The sequence below is a fragment of the Capricornis sumatraensis genome, chromosome 3, assembly GCF_032405125.1.
Source record: "Capricornis sumatraensis isolate serow.1 chromosome 3, serow.2, whole genome shotgun sequence".
Lineage (NCBI taxonomy): Eukaryota > Metazoa > Chordata > Mammalia > Artiodactyla > Bovidae > Capricornis > Capricornis sumatraensis.
In genome coordinates this window covers 15,054,352-15,063,468 of record NC_091071.1, presented here as the reverse complement: position 1 = coordinate 15,063,468, position 9,117 = coordinate 15,054,352, and the positions used below count along the sequence as shown (strand labels likewise).

The window sequence follows — 9,117 nt, the reverse complement described above, 5'->3', positions numbered from 1 at the left end:
CAGGTAACAGGGAGGTGCACGGGTGGGGGGGGGAGGGACTGGGTGGACCAAAGGCCGGAGGGGAGGGGGTCCTGGGGATTCGCAGAAGGCTTGAGGATGGGGCTGCTTGGGGGAGGGGGAGGAGGCAGCCCAGCGAGGGATAAGCGGGGGACCCAGCCGGGCTGGGCCCCTGGGCCCCGGATCTGTACAATATGGTTTGCTATAAAACTCAAAATCTTCCAGCCGGGGCCGCCGAGTTCGCGTGTGGTTGTCTGCGGCGTTAGGGATGCCGGGGGTGGGAGTTAGCGGGGAATGACCCGAGTATTCTTTGAGGGTCTGGGAGGATGGGGCTCTTTGGATGGGTCTGGGGCACCTAAGGTCTAAGTGGGCCTCCAGAAATCGAAGCTGCAGGGCCTCCTGCAGTCTTTAGGGTGAGATGGGGTCACTTCCCCCGAGTTCACTGTTCAGGTGAGGGTTAGGGGTCTGGACTGTGCAGGTGTACCTGGAGTGGTCCAGGATCCGGAACTCCCAGTCACGGGCTCGGCGTTCATCACAGTGGGGCTGAGGCACCCAGAGGACATCCTAGGTGGACTGGGGTCTCGGGGTCCCTTGGGATCTCTGTCCACGGTCCCCCGGCTCCACCCCATCATGTGGCCGCCTCAGCTCCGCCTCCGCCCCAGTTCCTGTTTCGGCCTCGGCTTCAGCCCCTAGGGCTCCCCGCAGTCGCCTGCTCTTCCTGCTCCGCCCGGGCCACGTCTTCCTGGGAGCTCGCTGCCCGCATCCCCGCTCGTCCCGTCGGGGCATGGGGCCTTCCCCAGACCTGGGCCCGCCCTGCTGGGGCCTCAGAAGCGACTCGGCTCCACCTTGACGGACCAGCCCGCTTGGTGCCGCGGCCCCAGGATGAAGGGCGGCGAGGGGGACCCGGGCGAACAGGCCCCGCTGAACCCGGAGGCCGAGAGCCCCGCGGGCTCGGCCACATACCGGGAGTTCGTGCATCGCGGCTACCTGGACCTCATGGGGGCCAGTCAGCATTCGCTGCGGGCGCTCAGCTGGCGCCGCCTCTACCTCAGCCGGGCCAAGCTCAAAGCCTCCAGCCGCACGTCTGCCCTGCTCTCGGGCTTCGCCATGGTGAGGGGAGGGAAGGGGCGCACAGGGTGGGGGTGAAGCCCATGGGGGGGAACGGGTCGGAGGCAAGGTGAACAGGTACCTAAGGGAGACAGGGTGGAGGAGTGGGAAAGACCGGTCTTTCAAAATGAAAAGTGGGGGGAGCAAACAAGGTCCCAAGGGACTATGCAAGTCTCTCTCTCTCTCTCTCTCTCTCTCTCTCTCTCTCTCTTAATGGGTGTGGGGGTGGCTCCTAGCATAAACTGGGCCCGAGGAGGATAAGCAAATCCTAAACGCGTCACTCGGGACACACATCACGGGGCACACATATGCAAGGACAGAGCGCAGAGCTCCAGAAGGGGCAGGACATGCAGAAGTGGTTTCTGGGTCCCCACCACAGGCTCAACAGCAAATCCGAGCTGCTTGGGGCTGAAGGATCACTTCAAGGATGCAGGGGTGAGAATAAACTGGATGGAGTGGTCACCCAACAGGAGGAGGGAGGCCAGGCCCTAGCGGACATGAAGAGTGCTTAGTGGTGGCCTGGGAAAGCTCTCAGAAGATACCTGTGAGGGAGTCTCTGGGGAGAAAGCTGCCTAGGAAGCACGATTCTGGAGATGATAAATTCCAAGTGTGGGCAGATGCTAATCAGCTAACGGTCCAGCAGAGGCCTCACAGGAAGCAGGCTGAGGGAGGTCCCAGGGTGAGAAGACATCAGCAGACACAGGTCCTGGCTCCTTCCTGCCTGTGGCCAGCTGTGTGACCCTGGACAGGCCTCCGCGCCACCCCCCCCCCCCCCAATCGCTGGCCAGTGGGAAATTGTGAGATCATGAAAGGGCTCGCCCTCTGAGGCTGGCCAGGGAGCCACCCCAAGCAAGATGAGCTGATTCTTGTCATCAGATCCTGGATTCAGGCACCTCAGAGCAAGACTCGCATCAGAATGGCTGAGACTCCCTGTTGATGGAAACCGAGGCCCAGAGCGGGGCGGTGGCCCAGCATCTGAAGGGTACAGGAGGAACTGAGACCCAGGGTCGCTGGACTGCTCGTCCAGGATATTCCACCATCATGACAGGAAAAAGGAGAAAATGGGCTAGAGAGGGGTCCTCATGGAAATGGGGATATCAAGATGGGGATAAAAAGGGGCCATAGCCCTGGGTGGTTTGAGTTAGTCCCTGCCCCTCTCTGTGTCACAGCCTCTGTATTTGGATGACTGGCAGGAACATTTCTATCCCTGAGGGTCATCCTTAGATCTATGGTTTTCTATGTGAGGGTCCTGGATCCACAGGCCAGCTCACCCTGCCCGATGTGGGGTCATCTTGGAACAGGGAATGCTCCCCTTCACCTGTACAGACTGCAGAGAAAGGAGAGCAGCCCTGGGGACCCAGCTGAGGGAGTTGCCCCACCCCCAACCCCCCATGGTCCAGCGTGTTCCCAAGGAGACAATCCCGCCTGCTGCTGAACTTGCAGGTTGCTGAGGTGACAGCTTAAGGGCCAGGACCTTCTCTGCAGGATCAAGAGGCCAGATGAGTAGGTTCTGGGGGCCAGACTGGCCCCAGTCCTGTCAGGGATGAGCAAGTTTGAATCAGGCTCCAGGAGAAACCAAGACCAGGCCTGGCCCAGATTGTTGTCTGTAGAAAACTGCTAACATCCGCTATGGCCCAATTTCCCAAAATACTCAGCCTTGCCTTCCTACTGCTACCCTCCCGGCTCTGTACTTTCCTCCTTACCCCAGCCCAGAGCAATCTAATGGATCCTGCGAGAACCAGGCATGGGGAAAGAACCTGATCCTGGAATTTAGGTGACCTGGGTTAGAATAACATTATATAAATTGTATTGAACCGTCACTAAGTACCAGGTACTATGCTTAAGGCTTTAATGTGTATCATCTTCCTGTCATCCTACAAAGTAGGTACTACTACTAAGACTATTTTATAAATGAGAAAACAGGATCAGAAATATTAAGACACCTGCCTACGGTTCCACAGCAAGTAAGTGGCAGGATTTGAATTTAGTCAGTTTAGCTCTAGAATCCAAATTTATACAACCCTAGAACAAGATCATCAACTCAAATATGTGCAAAGACCACACAGGTGATATGGATGTCAAGTTGGCTGGGCGGGGACTGTGGCTTTCAAGAGACCGTCATCTCCTGTGCAGAGGGAGCAGCCATGACTCGACTCTGACTGATAGTTGCCATGCAGGAATATGGGCCTGGTGTAATCAGATCTTCCAAATTTCCGGGAGGATCTAGAAATAGGGATATTTACATGAAATCTCTTGAGTTTTAGAAGTTGGCAACAATTCTTAAAAAAAATAAAATGCACTGTCTGAGCCAAGCAAAACATGTTTGCAAGCTGGCTTGGGTTGTGGTGTGCCAGTTTGCAAACTCTGGCCTTGGACTTCAGTGTTAACTCTAATAATAACAGCAAACATCTACTTGAGCATACTGTGTACCTCACACTATTCTTTTCACTTGATGTGTCTCTAAATGTATCATTAAATTTTCACAACAACCCTATAAGGCAGGTAGGTGCTGTTATCCGTCCCTATTTTCCAGATGCGGAAAGAGGCACAGAGAGAACTAAGCCACTTTACTTGCTCAAGATTACAGTTTGTACAACTGGAAATGAACCCAGGCAGCCCCGCTCCAGAATCTGTGCTTTTTTTAACCCCTATTTTTTTTAAGTGAAAATGATGTGCATCTTTTAAAAAATTATCTTAAACTGATTTATTTGGCTGCATTGGGCCTTAGTTACAGCACATTGGACATATTGCTGCCCACAGACTCTCCACTTGCAGCTCGTGGGCTTAGTTGCTCAGAGGCATGTAGGAGCTTAGTTCTCCCTCCAGGGATTGAACCCATGTCCCCTGCATTGCAAGGCAGATTCTTAACCACTGGACCATCAGGAAAGTCCTGGGCCCCTGTGTTATAAAAGATAAGATGGTCAGAAACATGCCATCTAACCCTCTAATTTCCCCCTAGGAGGGGAAACCAAGGCCTAGAAGAGGACAGAGCCTTGCCAAGGTTGTCCATTTATTCACTTAAAGCATGGGGGCCTTCTTTCTACCAAGCACTGTTCTAGGTCTTAGGGATACATCAGTGATGTACAGGCAAAGAAACCCTCTACTGTTGAGGTCATGGACACTCAACCCATCCCCTCTTGTCCCCGCAGGTGGCCATGGTTGAGGTGCAGCTGGAGAGCAACCACGAATACCCGCCGGGCCTGCTGGTGGCCTTCAGTGCCTGCACCACCGTGCTGGTGGCTGTGCACCTCTTTGCACTCATGGTCTCTACCTGTCTGCTGCCTCACATTGAAGCCGTTAGCAACATCCACAACCTCAACTCTGTCCACCAGTCTCCACACCAGCGACTCCACCGCTACGTGGAGCTGGCCTGGGGCTTCTCCACTGCCTTAGGCACCTTCCTTTTTCTGGCTGAAGTTGTCCTGGTTGGCTGGGTCAAGTTTGTGCCCATCGGGGCCCCCTTGGGCACATCAGGCTCAATGGGACCTGCCTCCCAGCTGCCTGAGACTCTGCCGCCAGTGGCCACCTCCCTTAGTCCAGCTTCCAAGCCATCCTCCGCTTCTGTAGCCCCGTCACAGGCTGAGGCCCCTGAGGCCTGCCCCCCACGGCAAGCATGTGGCAGTGGTGCGGCCCATGGACCAGGCTGGCAAGCCGCCATGGCCTCCACGGCAATCATGGTACCTGTAGGGCTAGTGTTTGTGGCCTTCGCCCTGCATTTCTACCGCTCCTTGGTGGCTCACAAGACCGACCGCCACAAGCAAGAGCTAGAGGAGCTGAGTCGCCTGCAGGGGGAGCTTCAGGCTGTGTGAGGCTGGTGTTAGCCCAAGGCTGAGAGCACTGCCTGCCCCAGGGGTCAGTCAGAGGCCCCAGATCTACCAATCCCATTCTGCGGCCCTGCGTGGAGCCACTTCCTGTGGCCACTCTCAGGTAGAAAACAGATTCCTGCCCTCAGGGTCCTTTGGGCTGGACCTTGGGGCAGCTCCCACGTTCCCAGGGATTCTCCCTGTTTAGTCTGCCCCATGGGTTTTGGAAGCTCTACTCTACACCCAGGGGGCTGGGAGAATGAGAGTTAAGTGGAAGGTCCTCGGTCCAAGCTCCTGCAGCAGGTAGAGGGGAGGCGGGGAGACCCTGGTCAGACCTTAGGTGCTCTTAGCCACTTGCCCCCATACAGAATGAGAACGTCAGAAGGATACACGTCCATCCAGTTGCCCCAGAAGGCAGCCAATCCTTATTTTACTTTTGTAGAATCTGTCTTATGGTTGGCTTTTTTTTTTTTGAAGCTTTCCCCCATCCTCAGATTTTGATATCCACGCTCTCACTTTGGCATTTGGGTAGAGAGGGATTTAGGTGTTTCTCCCCCAAGCATAGGTCCAGGCTTTCCAAGGGAGAGCTTCCCTATTTGGAGGAGGTTCAAATGCCTGCCCCACTGCCCTAGACACACATTCATGCTTCTATAACTGATTCCTACTCTCCTGGTCCAGGGCTGGGGGTGCCGCGTGTCCAGCCTGACTCCCTAGCAAGGATTGGGGTGATAAGGGAGAAGGTCCATTCCATAGCCCTTAGAATACAGAACTATTCTGACACTGAATTTTTGATGCACCTAGTTTTGTATAATAAATTGTGTTTTACACATGTCGCTGTGGCTGTGAATGGAGTAAAGAGGAGGCCTCCTCGGGAACAGGGACTTGTTCTTAAGAGCCAAGTGGAGGCAAGTATCCCTGAGGGCAGGATAGGGGTGGAGCAGAGAAGGTTCCAGGCTTGACTCCCTTCTAGTGCTGACAGGGCCCAGTAGTTTCTGAATGCGGAGACTGAGTTAGGCTAAAGGGTTTTGCAATCTTGTTACCGAGTCCAGGGTCTCTGTCTCTTCCATTGAGCATGGGAGTGAAAAAGCTGTTTTAAAACTTCACATTCAAAAAACTAAGAGCATGGCATCCAGCCCCATCATTTCATGGCAAACAGAAGGAGGAAAAATGGAAACAGTGATAGATTTTTATTTCTTTGGGCTCCAAAATCACTGCAGACAGTGACTGCAGCCACGAAATTAAAAGAAACTTGCTCTTTAGAAGGAAAGCTATGACAAACCTAGACAGCATATTAAAAAGTAGAGTCATCATTTTTTCAACAGAGGTCCGTACAGTCAAAGCTATGGTTTTTCCTGTTGCCATGTATGGATGCAAGAGTTGAAGGCTAAGTGCTGAAGAACTGATGCCTTCGAATTGTGGTGCTGAAGATTCCTGAGAATCCCTTGGACTGCAAGTAGATCAAATCAGTCAAGCCTAAGGAAATCAACCCTGAATATTTATTTATTGGAAGGACTGATGCTGAAGCTGAAGCTCCAGTTCTTGGCCACCTGATGTGAAGGGCAGTAGAAAAGACCCTGATGCTGGGAAAGATTGCAGGCAAGAGAAGGGGCAGCAGAGTATGAGATGGTTAGATAGCATCACCAACTCAATGGATATGAATTTGAGCAAACTCCAGGAGATAGTGAAGGAGAGGGAAGCATGGCATGCTGGTCCATGGGGTTGCAGAGTTGGACAAGACTTAGCAACTGAACAACATTAAGTTTCTTTTAGTGTAAGTTTCTTTCTTGAGTAAACTACTACATACTAGGGGGTTCTCATAGGTCATCTTATTTAGCTTATTTAACTGATTTAACAATCACCTCAAGAGACAAGTCTTTATGACTACTATTTCAGAGATAAGGAAGCCTCAACCTAAGAAGGTTGAAGATCTTTCCGAAAGCCACACACCCAGTCAGGGAAAACTTGAACCACCTTTACTATCACAAGGGGAACCTTTCGCTTGAGAAAAGGAGTATCTTTCAACTAGGACCAGAGAAAGAATCTGATTTCATTACCCCGTTTCCATTGTAAATTTATTTCTTCAGCCTCATTTTCCTTAAATTTGTTAAGGGTCCTAAGCCTCTCCCAGAAGGGTTCTTTTGGTGTTGAGATTTTGGACAAATCGCTTTTCCTGTTCCTTAAAAGTGTGAATTTACATGAACCAGGCCTCAGGGGCCTTTCCTGCAATGTTTTAATGCCTACAATAGTTCTGCATAACAGTAATTAACATCTATTTTCAGAGGAAGAATCTAAAGCTTTTTGAAGTTAGTGACTTGCCCAAGGTCATACATCAAAAAGTCTGGAACTTAGGGCATCCCCTCTCAGCTCTGACAGTGCCTGGGAGTGCCATTAACCCTGAGACCAAGATACCTGCGTCTAAGCCTAAGAAAAGGTGCTGAGTATCAGGGCGACCTCAGCCCAAGTCTCAGGTTTAAGCCTGGGCTGGTGCTGCCCTCGAGCGGCGGGACTGCGTAAGGGAGGCGGGGCAGAGGGTGGCACAAAACGGTTACTGAAAACGGCGGGCACTGGGACCATGATAATCTGGGAAATCGACCAGCCCACCCTAGTTCACGTACGACCTAATTTATCGTTTTTTACAGAACCGGTTCAAGATCCTTTAGGACCCACCCTTATCGCATAACTTTGATACAGACTAAGATTTAATCACTAATGGCGGGTCAGTACAGGCAAAGTGGGGCACGCTCTGCCGGCCTCAGTGTCCCCCATCTGTCAAATGGGCATCTTAAAAAACTGCCCAAAGAGGATAATGGGAGGAAAACGTTCCTTGCATTACGTGAGGCGCCAAACAGCCTGAGTCACCGTTGTTGGTGGTATTTTTCCATCTCCTGGGCGCCCCTCCCAGCCCGCTCGGGTTTCCGAGGGTCCTACAGGAAGCGCCCCGAAGACGCCGGGCCCCGCACGCTGACCACGCCCTCTGTGCGCGGAGCCTTGGCTCCACCCACTAAATAATTCGCAGATTCGCTAGGCCGGCTCCTCCTCCGAATTTCTCGGGCCCCTCCATACTCGGCTGAAAATTCTCATCGGACTCCGTAACCATTTCCCCCAGGTCGGAACTGAGCAGTCCTCTGAGTTGTGCTAGTAAGAAAGATCCAGGAAAAGTGGCCGACTCTGCCAACAGGGCTTGGCTAACCAGGCATTATTTTCTTGACTCCACCAAGCCTGATGAAGGGAGGCAACAGCTGAGGCCAAGACTCGTGGCGAATCTGCAGCCTTTCAGACCTTTGATCGCTTAAGGAAGGGGCAGGAAAGAGGAGAAAAGGAGCGCGCATCTCGTCTACCGATTCGCCCCGCCCGCCTGACGAATCTGCGCCTGTTCAACGCGCCACTCAAATCTCCCCAGCTCTGGCTGGCCTCCTCCCCTTCGCTCCGCCCCCTTTTCCTCTGGGATTAGTCGCTGCTTTCAACGCCGCCGATTCGTCAAGGGTCCCAGGCCAGAGCAGCTGGATAGTCGCGGTGAAGTCCATTCTCCGGGGGATGCGGCCAAACTCCAGGCTCAATGGGCCGCAACTCTTGAGCTTCATAGGCCGCCGGCCGAGGCGAAGCCGCTATCCTCGGCCCCGTGGGTCTCCCGGAGTCGCCCGTGGCGAAAGTGCGAATATAGAAGCTGTGCCCGCTGGGCCTCGCGCAGGTGGCGGTGGTGTTTGGTGCGCGCGCCGGGGAGGTGGTGGTGGGGGGGCGCCGCCGCCGCCACCGCTGCGGGGCCGGGTCTCGCGCTGTCGCCGCCGCCGCCGCCGCCGCCTCGCGCCGCTGAGGTGCCGCGCGGGGTGGGGGGAGGGGGAGCCGCTCGCCGCGAGCGGGTGAGTGGGGCCGCGCCGCGCGTGCGCGGAGATGGGGGGGCAGAACGCGCCGGGGCGGGAGGAGAGGGCAGCGGCGCGCGTTTCCCCCACCCCCCGCCCGGATTCAGGGCCGAAGCCGGGTCTCGGGCTCGGTCTCGCGGTGTTTCCAACGCCCCGAAGAGGTGCCACTTCTTGGCCAGAGGATCGGGGCGCGGGGACGGGAGCGGTGTGTGGGAGCGGGAGCCGGGCTTGGCCTGGGCCGCTGGCCGGTGAGGAGGCGGGAGGGGGCGGGGCCTGCCAGGGGGCGGGGGAGGGGTCTTGCGCCGAGGCCAAGTGGGGCGCGCGCTAGGGAGAACGGGAAGGTAAGGGGGCGC

The 9,117-nt window shown here is 54.8% G+C and overlaps 1 protein-coding gene across 2 annotated transcripts; it reads left to right on the top strand.

Moving 5' to 3' along the window:
• The first annotated feature begins 712 nt into the window (after positions 1 to 712).
• ORAI3 (ORAI calcium release-activated calcium modulator 3) lies at positions 713 to 5,648 on the top strand. 2 transcript variants are annotated; one of them, XM_068968510.1, is made up of 3 exons: positions 713 to 1,107; positions 4,254 to 4,600; positions 4,727 to 5,648. In XM_068968510.1, exons 1-3 carry the CDS (start codon positions 880 to 882, stop codon positions 4,911 to 4,913), a joined length of 762 nt encoding a protein of 253 aa, XP_068824611.1. In that variant the 5' UTR covers positions 713 to 879; the 3' UTR covers positions 4,914 to 5,648. The 2 variants fall into 2 exon arrangements, with proteins under 2 accessions (XP_068824611.1, XP_068824610.1); XM_068968509.1 differs by having other exon boundaries at positions 4,254 to 5,648.
• The last annotated feature ends 3,469 nt before the right edge of the window (positions 5,649 to 9,117 follow it).